This window comes from Petromyzon marinus, chromosome 82 (genome assembly GCF_048934315.1).
Source record: "Petromyzon marinus isolate PM22_M1 ecotype Great Lakes invasive population chromosome 82, UKy_Petmar_22M1.pri1.0, whole genome shotgun sequence".
In the NCBI taxonomy this organism is placed as follows: Eukaryota; Metazoa; Chordata; class Hyperoartia; order Petromyzontiformes; family Petromyzontidae; genus Petromyzon; species Petromyzon marinus.
This window is the reverse complement of record NC_133747.1, coordinates 6,213,659-6,239,738: the sequence shown is the minus strand read 5'-3', so window position 1 is coordinate 6,239,738 and position 26,080 is coordinate 6,213,659. Positions and strand designations below refer to the sequence as shown.

The following is a 26,080-nucleotide window of genomic DNA, read 5'->3' as shown; positions in this document are numbered from 1 at the left end:
TAGACTCAACACTGCCACTCATAGACTAAACACTGCTACCCATAGACTCAACACTGCCAACCATAGACTCAACACTGCCACCCAGACTCAACACTGCCACCCACAGACTCAAGACAGCCACCCACAGACTCAACTCTGCCACCCATAGACTCAACACTGCCACCCATAGACTCAACACTGCCACCCATAGACTCGACACTCACACCCATAGACTAAACACTGCCACCCACAGACGCAACACTGCCACCCACAGACTCAACACTGTCACCCACTGACTCAACACTGCCACCCACAGACTCAACACTGCCACCCATAGACTCAACACTGCCACCCATAGATTCAACACTGCCACCCACAGACTCAACACTGCCACCCAAAGACTCAACACTGTCTCCCACAGACTCAACACTGCCACCCATAGACTAAACACTGCCACCTATAGACTCAACACTGCCACCCACAGACTCAAAACTGTCACCCACAGACTCAACACTGCCACCCACAGACTCAACACTGCCACCCACACTCAACACTGCCACCCACAGACTCAACACTGCCACCCACAGACTCAACACTGCCACCCACAGACTCAACACTGCCACCCATAGACTCAACACTACCACCCATAGACTCAACACTGCCACCCATAGACTAAACACTGCCACCCACAGACTCAACACTGCCACCCAGACTCAACACTGTCACCCACTGACTCAACACTGCCACCCATAGACTCAACACTGCCACCCATAGACTAAACACTGCCACCCACAGACTCAACACTGCCACCCAGACTCAACACTGTCACCCACTGACTCAACACTGCCACCCATAGACTCAACACTGCCACCCATAGATTCAACACTGCCACCCACAGACTCAACACTGCCATCCATAGACTCAACACTGCTACCGACAGACTCAACACTGCCACCCATAGGCTCAACACTGCCACCCGCAGACTCAACACTGCCACCCAAAAACACAACACTGCCACCCATAGACTAAACACCGCCACCCACAGAATCAACACTGCCACCCAAAGACTCAACATTGCCACCCACAGACTCAACACTGCCACCAATAGACTCAACACTGCCACCTATAGACTTAACCCTGCCACCCACAGACTCAACACTGCCACCCATAGACTCAACACTGTCAAGCACAGACTCAACACTGCCACCCACAGACTCAACACTGCCACCCATAGACTCAACACTGCCACCCACAGACTCAACACTGCCACCCACAGACTCAACACTGCCACCCATAGACTCAACACTGCCACCCACAGACTCAACACTGCCCCCCACAGACTCAACACTACCACCCATAGACTCAACACTGCCACCCACAGACTCAACACTGCCACCCACAGACTCAACACTGCCTCCCACAGACTCAACACTGCCACCCATAGACTAAACACTGCCACCCATAGACTAAACACTGCCACCCATAGACTAAACACTGCCACCCATAGACTCAACACTGCCACCCATAGACTCAACACTGCCACCCATAGACTCAACACTGCCACCCACAGACTCAACACTGCCACCCATCGACTCAACACTGCCACCCATAGACTCAACACTGCCACCCATAGACTCGACACTGCCACCAATAGACTAAACACTGCCACCCACAGACTCAACACTGCCACCCATAGACTCAATACTGTCACCCACTGACTCAACACTGCCACCCACAGACTCAACACTGCCACCCACAGACTCAACACTGCCACCCACAGACTCAGCACTGCCACCCACAGACTCAGCACTGCCACCCATAGACTCAGCACTGCCACCCATAGACTCAGCACTGCCACCCATAGACTCAACACTGCCACCCATGGACTCAACACTGCCCCCCAAAGACTCAACACTGCCACCCACAGACTCAACACTGCCACCCATACTCAACACTGCCACCCACAGACTCAACACTGCCACCCATAGACTCAACACTGCCACCCACAGACTCAACACTGCCACCCATAGACTCGACACTGCCACCCATAGACTAAACACTGCCACCCACAGACTCAACACTGTCACCCACTGACTCAACACTGCCACCCATAGACTCAACCCTGCCACCCATAGACTAAACACTGCCACCCATAGACTCAACACTACCACCCATAGACTCAACACTGCCCCCCATAGACTCAACACTGCAAACCCATAGACTCAACACTGCCACCCATAGACTCAACACTGCCATCCACAGACTCAACACTGCCACCCACAGACTCAACACTGCCACCCATAGACTCAACACTGCCACCCATAGACTCAACAATGCCACCCATAGACACAACACTGCCACCCATAGACTCAACACTGCCACCCATAGACTAAACACTGCCATCCAGACTCAACACTGCCACCCACAGACTCAACACTGCCACCCATAGACTCAACACTGCTACCCACAGACTCAACAATGCCACCCATAGACACAACACTGCCACCCATAGACTCAACACTGCCACCCATAGACTCAACACTGCCACCCATAGACTCAACACTGCCACCCACAGACTCCACACTGCCACCCATAGACTCGACAATGCCACCAATAGACTCAACACTGCCACCCATAGACTCAACACTGCCACCCATAGACTAAACACTGCCATCCACAGACTCAACACTGCCACTCACAGACTCAACACTGCCACCCATAGACTCAACACTGCCACCCATAGACTCAACACTGCCACCCACAGACTGGACATTGCCACCCACAGACTCGACACTGTCACCCACAGACTCAACACTGCCACTCATAGACTCAACACTGCCACTCATAGACTCAACACTGCCACCCATAGACTAAACACTGCCACCCATAGACTCAACCCTGCCACCCATAGACTAAACACTGCCACCCATAGACTCAACACTACCACCCATAGACTCAACACTGCCCCCCATAGACTCAACACTGCCATCCATAGACTCAGCACTGCCACCCATAGACTCAACACTGCCACCCATAGACTCAACACTGCCCCCCAAAGACTCAACACTGCCACCCACAGACTCAACACTGCCACCCATACTCAACACTGCCACCCACAGACTCAACACTGCCACCCATACACTCAACACTGCCACCCATAGACTCAACACTGCCACCCATAGACTCAACACTGCCACCCATAGACTCGACACTGGCACCCATAGACTAAACACTGCCACCCACAGACTCAACACTGCCACCCATACACTCAACACTGTCACCCACTGACTCAACACTGCCACCCATAGACTCAACCCTGCCACCCATAGACTAAACACTGCCACCCATAGACTCAACACTACCACCCATAGACTCAACACTGCCCCCCATAGACTCAACACTGCCATCCACAGACTCAACACTGCCACCCACAGACTCAACACTGCCACCCATAGACTCAACACTGCCACCCATAGACTCAACAATGCCACCCATAGACACAACACTGCCACCCATAGACTCAACACTGCCACCCATAGACTAAACACTGCCATCCACAGACTCAACACTGCCACCCACAGACTCAACACTGCCACCCATAGACTCAACACTGCTACCCACAGACTCAACAATGCCACCCATAGACACAACACTGCCACCCATAGACTCAACACTGCCACCCATAGACTCAACACTGCCACCCATACTCAACACTGCCACCCACAGACTCCACACTGCCACCCACAGACTCGACACTGCCACCAATAGACTCAACACTGCCACCCATAGACTCAACACTGCCACCCATAGACTAAACACTGCCATCCACAGACTCAACATTGCCACTCACAGACTCAACACTGCCACCCAGACTCAACACTGCTACCCACAGACTCAACAATGCCACCCATAGACACAACACTGCCACCCATAGACTCAACACTGCCACCCATAGACTCAACACTGCCACCCACAGACTCAACACTGCCACCCACAGACTGGACATTGCCACCCACAGACTCGACACTGTCACCCACAGACTCAACACTGCCACTCATAGACTCAACACTGCCACTCATAGACTCAACACTGCCACCCATAGACTAAACACTGCCAACCATAGACTAAACACTGCTACCCATAGACTCAACACTGCCAACCATAGACTCAACACTGCCACCCAGACTCAACACTGCCACCCACAGACTCAAGACAGCCACCCACAGACTCAACTCTGCCACCCATAGACTCAACACTGCCACCCATAGACTCAACACTGCCACCCATAGACTCGACACTCACACCCATAGACTAAACACTGCCACCCACAGACGCAACACTGCCACCCACAGACTCAACACTGTCACCCACTGACTCAACACTGCCACCCACAGACTCAACACTGCCACCCATAGACTAAACACTGCCACCTATAGACTCAACACTGCCACCCACAGACTCAAAACTGTCACCCACAGACTCAACACTGCCACCCACAGACTCAACACTGCCACCCACACTCAACACTGCCACCCACAGACTCAACACTGCCACCCACAGACTCAACACTGCCACCCACAGACTCAACACTGCCACCCATAGACTCAACACTACCACCCATAGACTCAACACTGCCACCCATAGACTAAACACTGCCACCCACAGACTCAACACTGCCACCCAGACTCAACACTGTCACCCACTGACTCAACACTGCCACCCATAGACTCAACACTGCCACCCATAGACTAAACACTGCCACCCACAGACTCAACACTGCCACCCAGACTCAACACTGTCACCCACTGACTCAACACTGCCACCCATAGACTCAACACTGCCACCCATAGATTCAACACTGCCACCCACAGACTCAACACTGCCATCCATAGACTCAACACTGCTACCGACAGACTCAACACTGCCACCCATAGGCTCAACACTGCCACCCACAGACTCAACACTGCCACCCAAAAACACAACACTGCCACCCATAGACTAAACACCGCCACCCACAGAATCAACACTGCCACCCAAAGACTCAACATTGCCACCCACAGACTCAACACTGCCACCAATAGACTCAACACTGCCACCTATAGACTTAACACTGCCACCCACAGACTCAACACTGCCACCCATAGACTCAACACTGTCAAGCACAGACTCAACACTGCCACCCACAGACTCAACACTGCCACCCATAGACTCAACACTGCCACCCACAGACTCAACACTGCCACCCACAGACTCAACACTGCCACCCATAGACTCAACACTGCCACCCACAGACTCAACACTGCCCCCCACAGACTCAACACTACCACCCATAGACTCAACACTGCCACCCACAGACTCAACACTGCCACCCACAGACTCAACACTGCCTCCCACAGACTCAACACTGCCACCCATAGACTAAACACTGCCACCCATAGACTAAACACTGCCACCCATAGACTAAACACTGCCACCCATAGACTCAACACTGCCACCCATAGACTCAACACTGCCACCCATAGACTCAACACTGCCACCCACAGACTCAACACTGCCACCCATCGACTCAACACTGCCACCCATAGACTCAACACTGCCACCCATAGACTCGACACTGCCACCAATAGACTAAACACTGCCACCCACAGACTCAACACTGCCACCCATAGACTCAATACTGTCACCCACTGACTCAACACTGCCACCCACAGACTCAACACTGCCACCCACAGACTCAACACTGCCACCCACAGACTCAGCACTGCCACCCACAGACTCAGCACTGCCACCCAGACTCAGCACTGCCACCCATAGACTCAGCACTGCCACCCATAGACTCAACACTGCCACCCATGGACTCAACACTGCCCCCCAAAGACTCAACACTGCCACCCACAGACTCAACACTGCCACCCATACTCAACACTGCCACCCACAGACTCAACACTGCCACCCATAGACTCAACACTGCCACCCATAGACTCAACACTGCCACCCATAGACTCGACACTGCCACCCATAGACTAAACACTGCCACCCACAGACTCAACACTGTCACCCACTGACTCAACACTGCCACCCATAGACTCAACCCTGCCACCCATAGACTAAACACTGCCACCCATAGACTCAACACTACCACCCATAGACTCAACACTGCCCCCCATAGACTCAACACTGCAAACCCATAGACTCAACACTGCCACCCATAGACTCAACACTGCCATCCACAGACTCAACACTGCCACCCACAGACTCAACACTGCCACCCATAGACTCAACACTGCCACCCAAAGACTCAACAATGCCACCCATAGACACAACACTGCCACCCATAGACTCAACACTGCCACCCATAGACTAAACACTGCCATCCAGACTCAACACTGCCACCCACAGACTCAACACTGCCACCCATAGACTCAACACTGCTACCCACAGACTCAACAATGCCACCCATAGACACAACACTGCCACCCATAGACTCAACACTGCCACCCATAGACTCAACACTGCCACCCATAGACTCAACACTGCCACCCACAGACTCCACACTGCCACCCATAGACTCGACAATGCCACCAATAGACTCAACACTGCCACCCATAGACTCAACACTGCCACCCATAGACTAAACACTGCCATCCACAGACTCAACACTGCCACTCACAGACTCAACACTGCCACCCATAGACTCAACACTGCCACCCATAGACTCAACACTGCCACCCACAGACTGGACATTGCCACCCACAGACTCGACACTGTCACCCACAGACTCAACACTGCCACTCATAGACTCAACACTGCCACTCATAGACTCAACACTGCCACCCATAGACTAAACACTGCCACCCATAGACTAAACACTGCTACCCATAGACTCAACACTGCCACCCAGACTCAACACTGCCACCCACAGACTCAACACAGCCACCCACAGACTCAACACTGCCATCCATAGACTCAACACTGCCACCCATAGACTCAACACTGCCACCCATAGACTCGACACTGCCACCCATAGACTAAACACTGCCACCCACAGACTCAACACTGCCACCCACAGACTCAACACTGTCACCCACTGACTCAACACTGCCACCCACAGACTCAACACTGCCACCCATAGACTCAACACTGCCACCCATAGATTCAACACTGCCACCCACAGACTCAACACTGCCACCCATAGACTCAACACTGTCTCCCACAGACTCAACACTGCCACCCATAGACTAAACACTGCCACCCATAGACTAAACACTGCCACCCATAGACTAAACACTGCCACCCACAGACTCAACACTGCCACCTATAGACTCAACACTGCCACCCATAGACTCAACACTGCCACCCATAGACTCAACACTGTCATCCACAAAATCAACACTGCCACCCACAGACTCAACACTGCCACCCACAGACTCAAAACTGCCACCCACAGACTCAACACTGCCAGCCACAGACTCAACACTGCCACCCACAGACTCAACACTGCCACCCACAGACTCAACACTGCCACCCACAGACTCAACACTGCCACCCACAGACTCAACACTGCCACCCACAGACTCAACACTGCCACCCATAGACTCAACACTGCCACCCATAGACTCAACACTGCCACCTATAGACTCAACACTGCCACCCATAGACTCAACACTGCCACCCATAGACTCAACACTGTCATCCACAAAATCAACACTGCCACCCACAGACTCAACACTGCCACCCACAGACTCAAAACTGCCACCCACAGACTCAACACTGCCACCCACAGACTCAACACTGCCACCCACAGACTCAACACTGCCACCCACAGACTCAACACTGCCACACACAGACTCAACACTGCCACCCACAGACTCAACACTGCCACCCACAGACTCAACACTGCCACCCATAGACTCAACACTGCCACCCATAGACTCAACACTGCCACCCATAGACTAAACACTGCCACCCACAGACTCAACACTGCCACCCAGACTCAACACTGTCACCCACTGACTCAACACTGCCACCCATAGACTCAACACTGCTACCGACAGACTCAACACTGCCACCCATAGGCTCAACACTGCCACCCACAGACTCAACACTGCCACCCACAGACTCAACACTGCCACCCATAGACTCAACACTGCCACCCACAGACTCAACACTGACACCCATAGACTCAACACTGACACCCATAGACTCAACACTGCCACCCACAGACTCAACACTGCCACCCATAGACTCAACACTGCCACCCATAGACTCAACACTGCCACCCATAGACTCAACACTGCCACCCACAGACTCAACACTGCCACCCATAGACTCAACACTGCCACCCATAGACTCAACACTGCCACCCATAGACTCAACACTGCCACCCATAGACTCAACACTGACACCCATAGACTCAACACTGCCACCCATAGACTCAACACTGCCACCCATAGACTCAACACTGCCACCCATAGGCTCAACACTACCACCCATAGACTCAACACTGCCACCCACAGACTCAACACTGCCACCCACAGACTCAACACTGCCACCCATAGACTCAACACTGCCACCCACAGACTCAACACTGCCACCCATAGACTCAACACTGCCACCCATAGACTAAACACCGCCACCCACAGACTCAACACTGCCACCCACAGACTCAACACTGCCACCCACAGACTCAACACTGCCACCCATAGACTCAACACTGCCACCCATAGAATCATCACTGCCCATAGACTCAACACTGCACCATAGACTCAACACTGCCCATAGACTCAGCACTGCCACCCATAGACTCAACACTGCCACCCACAGACTCAACACTGCCACCCATAGACTCAACACTGCCACCCACAGACTCAACACTGCCACCCACAGACTCAACACTGCCACCCACAGACTCAACACTGCCACCCACAGACTCAACACTGCCCCCCACAGACTCAACACTGCCACCCACAGACTCAACACTGCCCCCCACAGACTCAACACTGCCACCCACAGACTCAACACTGCCACCCACAGACTCAACACTGCCACCCACAGACTCAACACTGCCACCCACAGACTCAACACTGCCACCCATAGACTCAACACTGCCACCCACAGACTCAACACTGCCACCCATAGACTCAACACTGCCACCCATAGACTCAACACTGCCACCCACAGACTCAACACTGCCACCCACAGACTCAACACTGTCACCCATAGACTCAACACTGCCACCCATAGACTCAACACTGCCACCCATAGACTCAACACTGCCACCCATAGACTCAACACTGTCATCCACAAAATCAACACTGCCACCCACAGACTCAACACTGCCACCCACAGACTCAAAACTGCCACCCACAGACTCAACACTGCCACCCACAGACTCAACACTGCCACCCACAGACTCAACACTGCCACCCACAGACTCAACACTGCCACACACAGACTCAACACTGCCACCCACAGACTCAACACTGCCACCCACAGACTCAACACTGCCACCCATAGACTCAACACTGCCACCCATAGACTCAACACTGCCACCCATAGACTAAACACTGCCACCCACAGACTCAACACTGCCACCCAGACTCAACACTGTCACCCACTGACTCAACACTGCCACCCATAGACTCAACACTGCTACCGACAGACTCAACACTGCCACCCATAGGCTCAACACTGCCACCCACAGACTCAACACTGCCACCCACAGACTCAACACTGCCACCCATAGACTCAACACTGCCACCCACAGACTCAACACTGACACCCATAGACTCAACACTGACACCCATAGACTCAACACTGCCACCCACAGACTCAACACTGCCACCCATAGACTCAACACTGCCACCCATAGACTCAACACTGCCACCCATAGACTCAACACTGCCACCCACAGACTCAACACTGCCACCCATAGACTCAACACTGCCACCCATAGACTCAACACTGCCACCCATAGACTCAACACTGCCACCCATAGACTCAACACTGCCACCCATAGACTCAACACTGCCACCCATAGACTCAACACTGCCACCCATAGACTCAACACTGCCACCCATAGACTCAACACTGCCACCCATAGGCTCAACACTACCACCCATAGACTCAACACTGCCACCCACAGACTCAACACTGCCACCCACAGACTCAACACTGCCACCCATAGACTCAACACTGCCACCCACAGACTCAACACTGCCACCCATAGACTCAACACTGCCACCCATAGACTAAACACCGCCACCCACAGACTCAACACTGCCACCCACAGACTCAACACTGCCACCCACAGACTCAACACTGCCACCCATAGACTCAACACTGCCACCCATAGAATCATCACTGCCCATAGACTCAACACTGCACCATAGACTCAACACTGCCCATAGACTCAGCACTGCCACCCATAGACTCAACACTGCCACCCACAGACTCAACACTGCCACCCATAGACTCAACACTGCCACCCACAGACTCAACACTGCCACCCACAGACTCAACACTGCCACCCACAGACTCAACACTGCCACCCACAGACTCAACACTGCCCCCCACAGACTCAACACTGCCACCCACAGACTCAACACTGCCCCCCACAGACTCAACACTGCCACCCACAGACTCAACACTGCCACCCACAGACTCAACACTGCCACCCACAGACTCAACACTGCCACCCACAGACTCAACACTGCCACCCACAGACTCAACACTGCCACCCACAGACTCAACACTGCCACCCATAGACTCAACACTGCCACCCACAGACTCAGCACTGCCACCCATAGACTCAACACTGCCACCCACAGACTCAGCACTGCCACCCACAGACTCAGCACTGCCACCCACAGACTCAACACTGCCACCCATAGACTCAACACTGCCACCCACAGACTCAACACTGCCACCCACAGACTCAGCACTGCCACCCATAGACTCAACACTGCCACCCACAGACTCAACACTGCCACCCATAGACTCAACACTGCCACCCACAGACTCAGCACTGCCACCCACAGACTCAGCACTGCCACCCATAGACTCAACACTGCCCATAGACTCAACACTGCCCATAGACTCAACACTGCCACCCATAGACTCAACACTGCCACCCACAGACTCAACACTGCCACCCACAGACTCAACACTGCCACCCACAGACTCAACACTGCCACCCATAGACTCAACACTGCCCATAGACTCAACACTGCCCATAGACTCAACACTGCCACCCATAGACTCAACACTGCCACCCACAGACTCAACACTGCCACCCATAGACTCAACACTGCCTCCCATAGACTCAACACTGCCCCCCGCTCACCTCGCACCGTGGGGGGCCCCACTGCCCCCCGACGTCGTCCTCGGGAGCCGCCCCCACCTCGCCGGCTCCTGGCGGCGTACGGAGATCGCCGCGTGGACCAGGGGGGCGGGGCGCCGTCGCCGTGGCAACCGTCGTCGTGGCCACCGTCGCCGTGGCCACCGTCGTCGTGGCAACCGTCGTCATGGCCGCCACGGGCCTCATCCACGTCGTCGTCGTCGTCGTCTGGAGCGGACGACGCCGAGGGCTCGGGGCCTGGTGGTGGTGGGGGGGGGGGGGTGGTGGTAGTGGGGGGGGGGGTGGTGGTGGTGGGGGGGTGGTGGTGGGGGGGGGTGGTGGGGGGGGGTGGTGGGGGGGAGCAAGAGAGAAGGGGAGGGAGAGAGACAGACAGAGAGACAGAGACACAGACAGACAGGGAGAGACAGAGACACAGAGAGACAGACAGAGAGACAGAGACACAGACAGGGAGAGACAGTGAGAGAGAGACACAGACAGAGAGACAGAGAGACACAGACAGAGAGACAGAGACACAGAGACAGAGAGACAGAGAGACACAGAGAGACAGAGAGACACAGACAGAGAGAGACAGAGAGACACAGGCAGAGAGAGAGACACAGACAGGGAGAGACAGAGAGACACAGACAGAGAGAGACAGAGAGACAGAGACAGAGAGAGACAGAGAGAGACAGAGATACAGACAGAGAGAGATAGAGGCAGACAGAGAGACAGAGACACAGAGAGACACAGACAGAGAGAGACAGAGACACAGACAGACAGAGTAAGAGAGAGACAGAGACAGAGACAGGCAGACAGACAGAGAGACACAGAGAGACAGAGAGACACCGACAGAGAGACAGAGAGACACAGACAGAGACACAGAGACACAGAGACACAGACAGAGAGACAGAGACACAGACAGAGAGACAGAGACACAGAGACACAGACAGAGAGACACAGACAGAGAGACACAGAGAGAGACAGAGAGAGACAGAGAGGCGCTGCACCTGAGTGTGGCGATGGGAGGCTCCCTCCTCCTCTCCCTCCTCCTCTCCCTCCTCTCCCTCCTCTCCCTCCTCTTCCACCTCTTCCACTTCCTCTTCCTCTTCCACTTCCTCTTCCACTTCCTCTTCCACTTCCTCCTGCACCTCCTCCACCTCTTCCTGCACCTACACCTCGAACTCCACCTCGAACTCCACCTCGCACTCCACCTCTTCCACCCCTTACTCCTCCACCTCTTCCACCTCCTCCTCTCCGCCTTCCCCTCCTCTGCTGGGTCCCTTGAGGGAGGCCAGGTGAAGCTCGGGCTAAACCTACACCATCAACAACATCACCATAACAACAACAACATCATCAACATAAACCATCAACAACATCACCATAACAACAACACCATCATCGTTAACATAAACCATCAACAACATCACCATAACAACATCATCATCATTAACCTAAACCATCAACACCGTAACAACAACATCATCATCAACATAAACCATCAACAACATCACCATAACAACAACATCATCATCAACATAAACCATCAACAACATCACCATAACAACATCATCATCATTAACATAAACCATCAACACCGTAACAACAACATCATCAACATAAACCATCAACAACACCATAACAACATCAACATAAACCATCAACAACACCATAACAACATCATCAACATAAACCATCAACACCGTAACAACATCATCAAGATAAACCATCAACAACACCATAACAACATCAAGATAAACCATCAACAACACCATAACAACAACATTATTAACATAAACCATCAACACCACCATAACATCATCAACATAAACCATCAACAACACCATAACAACAACATCATTAACATAAACCATCAACAACACCGTAACAACAACATCATCATAAACCATCAACACCGTAACAACAACATCATCAACATAAACCATCAACACCGTAACAACAACATTATCATCAACATAAACCATCAACACCGTAACAACAACATCATCATCATCAACATAAACCATCAACAACACCGTAACAACAACATCATCAACATAAACCATCAACAACACCATAACAACAACAACAACATCATCAACATAAACCATCAACAACACCATAACAACATCATCATCAACATAAACCATCAACAACACCATAACAACAACATCAACATAAACCATCAACAACACCATAACAACATCATCAACATAAACCATCAACAACACCATAACAACATCATCAACATAAACCATTAACAACACCATAACAACAACATCAACATCAACATAAACCATCAACAACACCATAACAACATCATCATCAACATAAACCATTAACAACACCATAACAACAACATCAACATAAACCATCAACACCGTAACAAGAACATCATCAACATAAACCATCAACAACACCATAACATCAACATAAACCATCAACAACACCATAACAACAACATCATCAACATAAACCATCAACACCGTAACAACATCATCATCAACATAAACCATCAACACCGTAACAACAACATCAACATAAACCATCAACACCGTAACAACATCATCAACATAAACCATCAATACCGTAACAACATCATCATCATCAACATAAACCATCAACAACACCATAACAACAACATCAACATAAACCATCATCAACATAACAACATCATCATTAACATAAACCATCAACAACACCGTAACAACATCATCATAAACCATCAACACCATAACAACATCATCAACATAAACCATCAACACCATAACAACAACATCAACATAAACCATCACCAACACCATAACAACAACATCAACATAAACTATCACCAACACCATAACAACAACATCAACATAAACCATCAACAACACCATAACAACAACATCAACATAAACCATCACCAACACCATAACAACATCATCATCAACATAAACCATCAACAACACCATAACAACATCATCAACATAAACCATCAACAACACCATAACAACATCAACATAAACCATCACCAACACCATAACAACATCATCAACATAAACCATCAACACCGCAACAACAAACTCATCATCAACATAAACCATCAACAACACCATAACAACAACATCAACAACATAAACCATCAACAACACCATAACAACATCATCAACATAAACCATCAACACCGCAACAACAAACTCTTCATCAACATAAACCATCAACAACACCATAACAACATCATCAACATAAACCATCAACAACACCATAACAACAACATCAACATAAACCATCACCAACACCATAACAACAACATCAACATAAACCATCACCAACACCATAACAACAACATCAACATAAACCATCACCAACACCATAACAACATCAACATAAACCATCACCAACACCATAACAACAACATCAACATAAACCATAACCAACACCATAACATCATCATCAACATAAACCATCAACAACACCATAACAACATCATCAACATAAACCATCAACAACACCATAACAACATCAACATAAACCATCACCAACACCATAACAACATCATCAACATAAACCATCAACACCGCAACAACAAACTCATCAACAACATAAACCATCAACAACACCATAACAACAACATCAACAACATAAACCATCAACAACACCATAACAACATCATCAACATAAACCATCAACACCGCAACAACAAACTCTTCATCAACATAAACCATCAACAACACCATAACAACATCATCAACATAAACCATCAACAACACCATAACAACAACAACATCAACATAAACCATCACCAACACCGTAACAACATCATCAACATAAACCATCAACACCGCAACAACAAACTCTTCATCAACATAAACCATTAACAACACCATAACATCAACATAACCCATCAACAACACCGTAACAACATCATCAAGATAAACCATCAACAACGCCATAACAACATCATCAACTCTTTTATGTTAATGGTTTCATTTCAACGGTTTGATTTTAACGGTTTTATTTTCAACAGTTTTATTTTCAACGGTTTGATTTTCAACGGTTTGATTTTCAACGGTTTGATTTTCAACGGTTTGATTTTCAACGACGTTTTGACTGCAACACAAGCAATCATCATCAGGTGTGAAAACCACAGCACCTGATGATGATTGCGTGTGTTGCAGTTGAAACGTCGTGAGAATTGCATTGTTTTATATTTGTATTATTTCATTGTTTCCCTTCTACGTGACTTTACCGAAAGAACCAAGAATATTAAACAAAGTTGTTACTAAAACCGTTTTTTAACCTTTTTTTTAGGAGTTTTATTTTTTATTATTTTATTATGTTTATTTTATTTTGTTTTTTTATCCACGAGGGATGTGAGGATTCCTACCGTCACGAAAGTTTGACGTCAAAATCCAAGGACAGAAAGTTGCGATTATTATTCCCCACCCAAACATTGCTTTGGTGAACAGCATTTCACGCGGCCTCAAAGACATAAAATTCGCACGTTTTTCTGATTGAAAACACGTAGCATTTCAAACTAACACTGTCCTGGTCACAAAAGCAAAGTTTGTGGGGAACAATAGCCACTTTCTGTACTCGTGAGGCATAAGCAATTGGAAAATAACATTCACTACTCAGGAAAATAACACTTACTTCCCAGGATAATAACACTTAGTACCCAGGATAATAACACTTAGTACCCAGGATAATAACACTTAGTACCCAGGATAATAACACTTAGTACACAGGATAATAACACTTAGTACCCAGGTTAATAACACTTAGTACCCAGGATAATAACACGTACTACTCAGGATAATAACACTTAGTACCCAGGATAGTAACACTTAGTACCCAGGATAGTGACACTTAGTACCCAGGATAATAACACTTAGTACCCAGGATAATAACACTTAGTACCCAGGATAATAACACTTAGTACCCAGGATAATAACACTTAGTACCCAGGATAATAACACTTAGCACCCAGGATAATAACACTTAGTACCCAGGATAATAACACTTACTACTCAGGATAATAACACTTAGTACCCAGGATAATAACACTTAGTGCCCAGGTTAATAACACTTAGTATACAGGATAATAACACTTAGTACACAGGATAATAACACTTAGTACCCAGGATAATAACACTTAGTACACAGGATAATAACACTTAGTACCCAGGATAATAACACGTACTACTCAGGATAATAACACTTAGTACCCAGGATAGTAACACTTAGTACCCAGGATAGTGACACTTAGTACCCAGGATAATAACACTTAGTACCCAGGATAATAACACTTAGTACCCAGGATAATAACACTTAGTACCCAGGATAATAACACTTAGTACCCAGGATAATAACACTTAGCACCCAGGATAATAACACTTAGTACCCAGGATAATAACACTTACTACTCAGGATAATAACACTTAGTACCCAGGATAATAACACTTAGTGCCCAGGTTAATAACACTTAGTACACAGGATAATAACACTTAGTACACAGGATAATAACACTTAGTACCCAGGATAATAACACTTAGTACCCAGGATAATAACACTTAGTACCCAGGATAATAACACTTAGTACCCAGGATAATAACACTTAGTACCCAGGATAATAACACTTAGTACCCAGGATAATAACACTTAGTTCCCAGGATAATAACACTTAGTACCCAGGATAATAACACTTAGTACCCAGAATAATAACACTTAGTACCCAGGATAGTAACACTTAGTACCCAGGTTTATAACACTTAGTACCCAGGATAGTAACACTTAGTACCCAGGATAATAACACTTAGTACCCAGGAAACTAACACTTAGTACCCAGGATAGTAACACTTAGTACCCAGGTTTATAACACTTAGTACCCAGGATAGTAACACTTAGTACCCAGGATAATAACACTTAGTACCCAGGATAATAACACTTAGTACCCAGGATAATAACACTTAGTACCAAGGATAATAACACTTAGTACCCAGGATAATAACACTTAGTACCCAGGATAATAACACTTAGTACCCAGGATAATAACACTTAGTACCCAGGATAATAACACTTAGTACCCAGGAAAATAACACTTAGTACCCAGGATAATAACACTTAGTACCCAGGATAATAACACTTAGTACCCAGGATAATAACACTTAGTACCCAGGTTAATAACACTTAGTACCCAGGATAATAATACTTAGTACCCAGGATAATAACACTTAGTACCCAGGTTAATAACACTTACTACCCAGGATAATAACACTTAGTACCCAGGAAAATAACACTTAGTACCCAGGATAATAACACTTAGTACCCAGGATAATAACACTTAGTACCCAGGATAATAACACTTAGTACCCAGAATAAAAACACTTAGTACCCAGGATAATAACACAGTACCCAGGATAATAACAATTAGTACCCAGGTTAATAACACTTAGAACCCAGGATAGTAACACTTAGTACCCAGGATAATAACACTTAGTACCCAGGATAATAACACTTAGTACCCAGGATAATAACACTTAGTACCCAGGATAATAACACTTAGTACCCAGGATAATAACACTTAGTACCCAGGATAATAACACTTAGCACCCAGGATAATAACACTTAGTACCCAGGATAATAACACTTACTACTCAGGATAATAACACTTAGTACCCAGGATAATAACACTTAGTGCCCAGGTTAATAACACTTAGTACACAGGATAATAACACTTAGTACACAGGATAATAACACTTAGTACCCAGGATAATAACACTTAGTACCCAGGATAATAACACTTAGTACCCAGGATAATAACACTTAGTACCCAGGATAATAACACTTAGTACCCAGGATAATAACACTTAGTACCCAGGATAATAACACTTAGTTCCCAGGATAATAACACTTAGTACCCAGGATAATAACACTTAGTACCCAGAATAATAACACTTAGTACCCAGGATAGTAACACTTAGTACCCAGGTTTATAACACTTAGTACCCAGGATAGTAACACTTAGTACCCAGGATAATAACACTTAGTACCCAGGAAACTAACACTTAGTACCCAGGATAGTAACACTTAGTACCCAGGTTTATAACACTTAGTACCCAGGATAGTAACACTTAGTACCCAGGATAATAACACTTAGTACCCAGGATAATAACACTTAGTACCCAGGATAATAACACTTAGTACCAAGGATAATAACACTTAGTACCCAGGATAATAACACTTAGTACCCAGGATAATAACACTTAGTACCCAGGATAATAACACTTAGTACCCAGGATAATAACACTTAGTACCCAGGAAAATAACACTTAGTACCCAGGATAATAACACTTAGTACCCAGGATAATAACACTTAGTACCCAGGATAATAACACTTAGTACCCAGGTTAATAACACTTAGTACCCAGGATAATAATACTTAGTACCCAGGATAATAACACTTAGTACCCAGGTTAATAACACTTACTACCCAGGATAATAACACTTAGTACCCAGGAAAATATCACTTAGTACCCAGGATAATAACACTTAGTACCCAGGATAATAACACTTAGTACCCAGGATAATAACACTTAGTACCCAGAATAAAAACACTTAGTACCCAGGATAATAACACAGTACCCAGGATAATAACAATTAGTACCCAGGTTAATAACACTTAGAACCCAGGATAGTAACACTTAGTACCCAGGATAATAACACTTAGTACCCAGGATAATAACACTTAGTACCCAGGATAATAACACTTAGTACCCAGGATAATAACACTTAGTACCCAGGATAATAACACTTAGTACCCAGGTTAATAACACTTAGTACCCAGGATAATAACACTTAGTACCCAGGATAATAACACTTAGTACCCAGGATAATAACACTTAGTACCCAGGATAATAACACTTAGTACCAAGGATAATAACACTTAGTACACAGGATAATAACACTTAGTACCCAGGATAATAACACTTAGTACCCACGATAGTAACACTTAGTACCCAGGATAATAACACTTAGTACCCAGGATAATAACAATTATTACCCAGGATAATAACACTTAGTACCCAGGATAATAACACTTAGTACCCAGGTTAATAACACTTAGTACCCAGGATAATAACACTTAGTATCCAGGATAATAACACTTAGTACCCAGGATAATAACACTTAGTACCCAGGATAATAACACTTAGTACCCAGGATAATAACACTTATTACCCAGGTTAATAACGCTTAGTACCCAGGATAATAACAATTAGTACCCAGGATAATAACACTTAGTACCCAGGATAATAACACTTAGTACCCAGGTTAATAACACTTAGTACCCAGGATAGTAACACTTAGTACCCAGGATAATAACACTTAGTACCCAGGATAATAAGACTTAGTACCCAGGATAATAACACTTAGTACCCAGGATAATAACACTTAGTACCCAGGATAATAACACTTAGTACCCAGGATAATAACACTTAGTACCCAGGATAATAACACTTAGTACCCAGGATAATAACACTTAGTACCCAGAATAATAACACTTAGTACCCAGGATAATAACACTTAGTACCCAGGATAATAACACTTAGTACCCAGGATAATAACAATTAGTACCCAGGATAATAACACTTAGTACCCAGGATACTAACACTTAGTACCCAGGATAGTAACACTTAGTACCCAGGTTTATAACACTTAGTACCCAGGATAGTAACACTTAGTACCCAGGATAATAAAACTTAGTACCCAGGATAATAACACTTAGTACCCAGGATAATAACACTTAGTACCCAGGATAGTAACACTTAGTACCCAGGATAATAACACTTAGTACCCAGGATAATAACACTTAGTACCCAGGATAATAACACTTAGTACCCAGGATAATAACACTTAGTACCCAGAATAATAACACTTAGTACCCAGGATAATAACACTTAGTACCCAGGATAATAACACTTAGTACCCAGGATAATAACACTTAGTACCCAGGATAATAACACTTAGTACCCAGGATAATAACACTTACTACCCAGGATAGTAACACTTAGTACTCAGGATAATAACACTTAGTACCCAGGTTAATAACACTTAGTACCCAGGTTAATAACACTTAGTACCCAGGATAATAACACTTAGTACCCAGGATAGTAACACTTACTACCCGGGATAATAACACTTAGTACCCAGGATAATAACACTTAGTACCCAGGATAATAACACTTAGTACCCAGGATAATAACACTTAGTACCCAGGATAATAACACTTAGTACCCAGGATAATAACACTTACTACCCAGGATAATAACACTTAGTACCCAGGATAGTAACACTTAGTACCCAGGATAATAACACTTAGTACCCAGGATAATAACACTTACTACCCAGGATAATACCACTTAGTACCCAGGATAATAACACTTAGTACCCAGGATAATAACACTTAGTACCCAGGTTAATAACACTTAGTACCCAGGATAATAACACTTAGCACCCAGGATAATAACACTTAGTACCCAGGATAATAACACTTACTACTCAGGATAATAACACTTAATACCCAGGATAATAACACTTAGTGCCCAGGTTAATAACACTTAGTACACAGGATAATAACACTTAGTACACAGGATAATAACACTTAGTACCCAGGATAATAACACTTAGTACCCAGGATAATAACACTTAGTACCCAGGTTAATAACACTTAGTACCCAGGATAATAACACTTAGTACCCAGGATAATAACACTTAGTACCCAGGATAATAACACTTAGTACCCAGGATAATAACACTTAGTACCCAGGATACTAACACTTAGTACCCAGGATAGTAACACTTAGTACCCAGGTTTATAACACTTAGTACCCAGGATAGTAACACTTAGTACCCAGGATAATAAAACTTAGTACCCAGGATAATAACACTTAGTACCCAGGATAATAACACTTAGTACCAAGGATAATAACACTTAGTACCCAGGATAATAACACTTAGTACCCAGGATAATAACACTTAGTACCCAGGATAATAACACTTAGTACCCAGGATAATAACACTTAGTTCCCAGGATAATAACACTTAGTACCCAGGATAATAACACTTAGTACCCAGAATAATAACACTTAGTACCCAGGATAGTAACACTTAGTACCCAGGTTTATAACACTTAGTACCCAGGATAGTAACACTTAGTACCCAGGATAATAACACTTAGTACCCAGGATACTAACACTTAGTACCCAGGATAGTAACACTTAGTACCCAGGTTTATAACACTTAGTACCCAGGATAGTAACACTTAGTACCCAGGATAATAACACTTAGTACCCAGGATAATAACACTTAGTACCCAGGATAATAACACTTAGTACCAAGGATAATAACACTTAGTACCCAGGATAATAACACTTAGTACCCAGGATAATAACACTTAGTACCCAGGATAATAACACTTAGTACCCAGGATAATAACACTTAGCACCCAGGATAATAACACTTAGTACCCAGGAAAATAACACTTAGTACCCAGGATAATAACACTTAGTACCCAGGATAATAACACTTAGTACCCAGGATAATAACACTTAGTACCCAGGTTAATAACACTTAGTACCCAGGATAATAACACTTAGTACCCAGGATAATAACACTTAGTACCCAGGTTAATAACACTTACTACCCAGGATAATAACACTTAGTACCCAGGAAAATAACACTTAGTACCCAGGATAATAACACTTAGTACCCAGGATAATAACACTTAGTACCCAGGATAATAACACTTAGTACCCAGAATAAAAACACTTAGTACCCAGAATAAAAACACTTAGTACCCAGGATAATAACACAGTACCCAGGATAATAACAATTAGTACCCAGGTTAATAACACTTAGAACCCAGGATAGTAACACTTAGTACCCAGGATAATAACACTTAGTACCCAGGATAATAACACTTAGTACCCAGGATAATAACACTTAGTACCCAGGATAATAACACTTATTACCCAGGTTAATAACACTTAGTACCCAGGATAATAACACTTAGTACCCAGGATAATAACACTTAGTACCCAGGATAATAACACTTAGTACCCAGGATAATAACACTTAGTACCAAGGATAATAACACTTAGTACACAGGATAATAACACTTAGTACCCAGGATAATAACACTTAGTACCCACGATAGTAACACTTAGTACCCAGGATAATAACACTTAGTACCCAGGATAATAACACTTAGTACCCAGGATAATAACACTTAGTACCCAGGATACTAACACTTAGTACCCAGGATAGTAACACTTAGTACCCAGGTTTATAACACTTAGTACCCAGGATAGTAACACTTAGTACCCAGGATAATAAAACTTAGTACCCAGGATAATAACACTTAGTACCCAGGATAATAACACTTAGTACCAAGGATAATAACACTTAGTACCCAGGATAATAACACTTAGTACCCAGGATAATAACACTTAGTACCCAGGATAATAACACTTAGTACCCAGGATAATAACACTTAGTTCCCAGGATAATAACACTTAGTACCCAGGATAATAACACTTAGTACCCAGAATAATAACACTTAGTACCCAGGATAGTAACACTTAGTACCCAGGTTTATAACACTTAGTACCCAGGATAGTAACACTTAGTACCCAGGATAATAACACTTAGTACCCAGGATACTAACACTTAGTACCCAGGATAGTAACACTTAGTACCCAGGTTTATAACACTTAGTACCCAGGATAGTAACACTTAGTACCCAGGATAATAACACTTAGTACCCAGGATAATAACACTTAGTACCCAGGATAATAACACTTAGTACCAAGGATAATAACACTTAGTACCCAGGATAATAACACTTAGTACCCAGGATAATAACACTTAGTACCCAGGATAATAACACTTAGTACCCAGGATAATAACACTTAGTACCCAGGATAATAACACTTAGTACCCAGGAAAATAACACTTAGTACCCAGGATAATAACACTTAGTACCCAGGATAATAACACTTAGTACCCAGGATAATAACACTTAGTACCCAGGTTAATAACACTTAGTACCCAGGATAATAACACTTAGTACCCAGGATAATAACACTTAGTACCCAGGTTAATAACACTTACTACCCAGGATAATAACACTTAGTACCCAGGAAAATAACACTTAGTACCCAGGATAATAACACTTAGTACCCAGGATAATAACACTTAGTACCCAGGATAATAACACTTAGTACCCAGGATAATAACAATTAGTACCCAGGTTAATAACACTTAGAACCCAGGATAGTAACACTTAGTACCCAGGATAATAACACTTAGTACCCAGGATAATAACACTTAGTACCCAGGATAATAACACTTAGTACCCAGGATAATAACACTTATTACCCAGGTTAATAACACTTAGTACCCAGGATAATAACACTTAGTACCCAGGATAATAACACTTAGTACCCAGGATAATAACACTTAGTACCCAGGATAATAACACTTAGTACCAAGGATAATAACACTTAGTACACAGGATAATAACACTTAGTACCCAGGATAATAACACTTAGTACCCAGGATAATAACACTTAGTACCCAGGATAATAACACTTAGTACCCAGGATAATAACACTTAGTACCCAGGATAATAACACTTAGTACCCAGGATAATAACACTTAGTACCCAGGATAATAACACTTAGTACCCAGAATAATAACACTTAGTACCCAGGATAATAACACTTAGTACCCAGGATAATAACACTTAGTACCCAGGATAATAACACTTAGTACCCAGGATAATAACACTTAGTACCCAGGATACTAACACTTAGTACCCAGGATAATAACACTTAGTACCCAGGATAATAACACTTAGTACCCAGGATAATAACACTTAGTACCCAGGATAATAACACTTAGTACCCAGGATAATAACACTTAGTACCCAGAATAATAACACTTAGTACCCAGGATAATAACACTTAGTACCCAGGATAATAACACTTAGTACCCAGGATAATAACACTTAGTACCCAGGATAATAACACTTAGTACCCAGGATACTAACACTTAGTACCCAGGATAGTAACACTTAGTACCCAGGTTTATAACACTTAGTACCCAGGATAGTAACACTTAGTACCCAGGATAATAAAACTTAGTACCCAGGATAATAACACTTAGTACCCAGGATAATAACACTTAGTACCAAGGATAATAAAACTTAGTACCCAGGATAATAACACTTAGTACCCAGGATAATAACACTTAGTACCCAGGTTAATAACACTTAGTACCCAGGAAAATAACACTTAGTACCCAGGATAATAACACTTAGTACCCAGGATAATAACACTTAGTACCCAGGATAATAACACTTAGTACCAAGGATAATAACACTTAGTACCCAGGATAATAACACTTAGTACCCAGGATAATAACACTTAGTACCCAGGATAATAACACTTAGTACCCAGGATAATAACACTTAGTACCCAGGATAATAACACTTAGTACCCAGGAAAATAACACTTAGTACCCAGGATAATAACACTTAGTACCCAGGATAATAACACTTAGTACCCAGGATAATAACACTTAGTACCCAGGTTAATAACACTTAGTACCCAGGATAATAACACTTAGTACCCAGGATAATAACACTTAGTACCCAGGTTAATAACACTTACTACCCAGGATAATAACACTTAGTACCCAGGAAAATAACACTTATTACCCAGGTTAATAACACTTAGTACCCAGGATAATAACACTTAGTACCCAGGATAATAACACTTAGTACCCAGGATAATAACACTTAGTACCCAGGATAATAACACTTAGTACCAAGGATAATAACACTTAGTACACAGGATAATAACACTTAGTACCCAGGATAATAACACTTAGTACCCACGATAGTAACACTTAGTACCCAGGATAATAACATTTAGTACCCAGGATAATAACAATTATTACCCAGGATAATAACACTTAGTACCCAGGATAATAACACTTAGTACCCAGGTTAATAACACTTAGTACCCAGGATAATAACACTTAGTATCCAGGATAATAACACTTAGTACCCAGGATAATAACACTTAGTACCCAGGATAATAACACTTAGTACCCAGGATAATAACACTTAGCACACAGGATAATAACACTTAGTACCCAGGATAATAACAATTAGTACCCAGGATAATAACACTTAGTACCCAGGATAATAACACTTAGTACCCAGGTTAATAACACTTAGTACCCAGGATAGTAACACTTAGTACCCAAGATAATAACACTTAGTACCCAGGATAATAAGACTTAGTACCCAGGATAATAACACTTAGTACCCAGGATAATAACACTTAGTACCCAGGATAATAACACTTAGTACCCAGGATAATAACACTTAGTACCCAGGATAATAACACTTAGTACCCAGGATAATAACACTTAGTACCCAGAATAATAACACTTAGTACCCAGGATAATAACACTTAGTACCCAGGATAATAACACTTAGTACCCAGGATAATAACACTTAGTACCCAGGATAATAACACTTAGTACCCAGGATACTAACACTTAGTACCCAGGATAGTAACACTTAGTACCCAGGTTTATAACACTTAGTACCCAGGATAGTAACACTTAGTACCCAGGATAATAAAACTTAGTACCCAGGATAATAACACTTAGTACCCAGGATAATAACACTTAGTACCAAGGATAATAAAACTT

General features: G+C 44.8%; 1 protein-coding gene across 1 annotated transcript in view; it reads right to left on the bottom strand.

Annotated features, from left to right (window-relative positions):
- Nucleotides 1-26,080, bottom strand: part of LOC116958740 (uncharacterized) — a 160,949-nt gene that overhangs the window by 130,879 nt on the left and 3,990 nt on the right. The window contains exons 2-3 of the mRNA XM_076057484.1: nt 12,325-12,630; nt 11,324-11,575 (exon numbers count right to left, since the gene is read on the bottom strand). Of these exons, the coding sequence (XP_075913599.1) occupies nt 11,324-11,575; nt 12,325-12,630 (558 nt within the window). The remainder of the gene's footprint in view (nt 1-11,323; nt 11,576-12,324; nt 12,631-26,080) is intronic.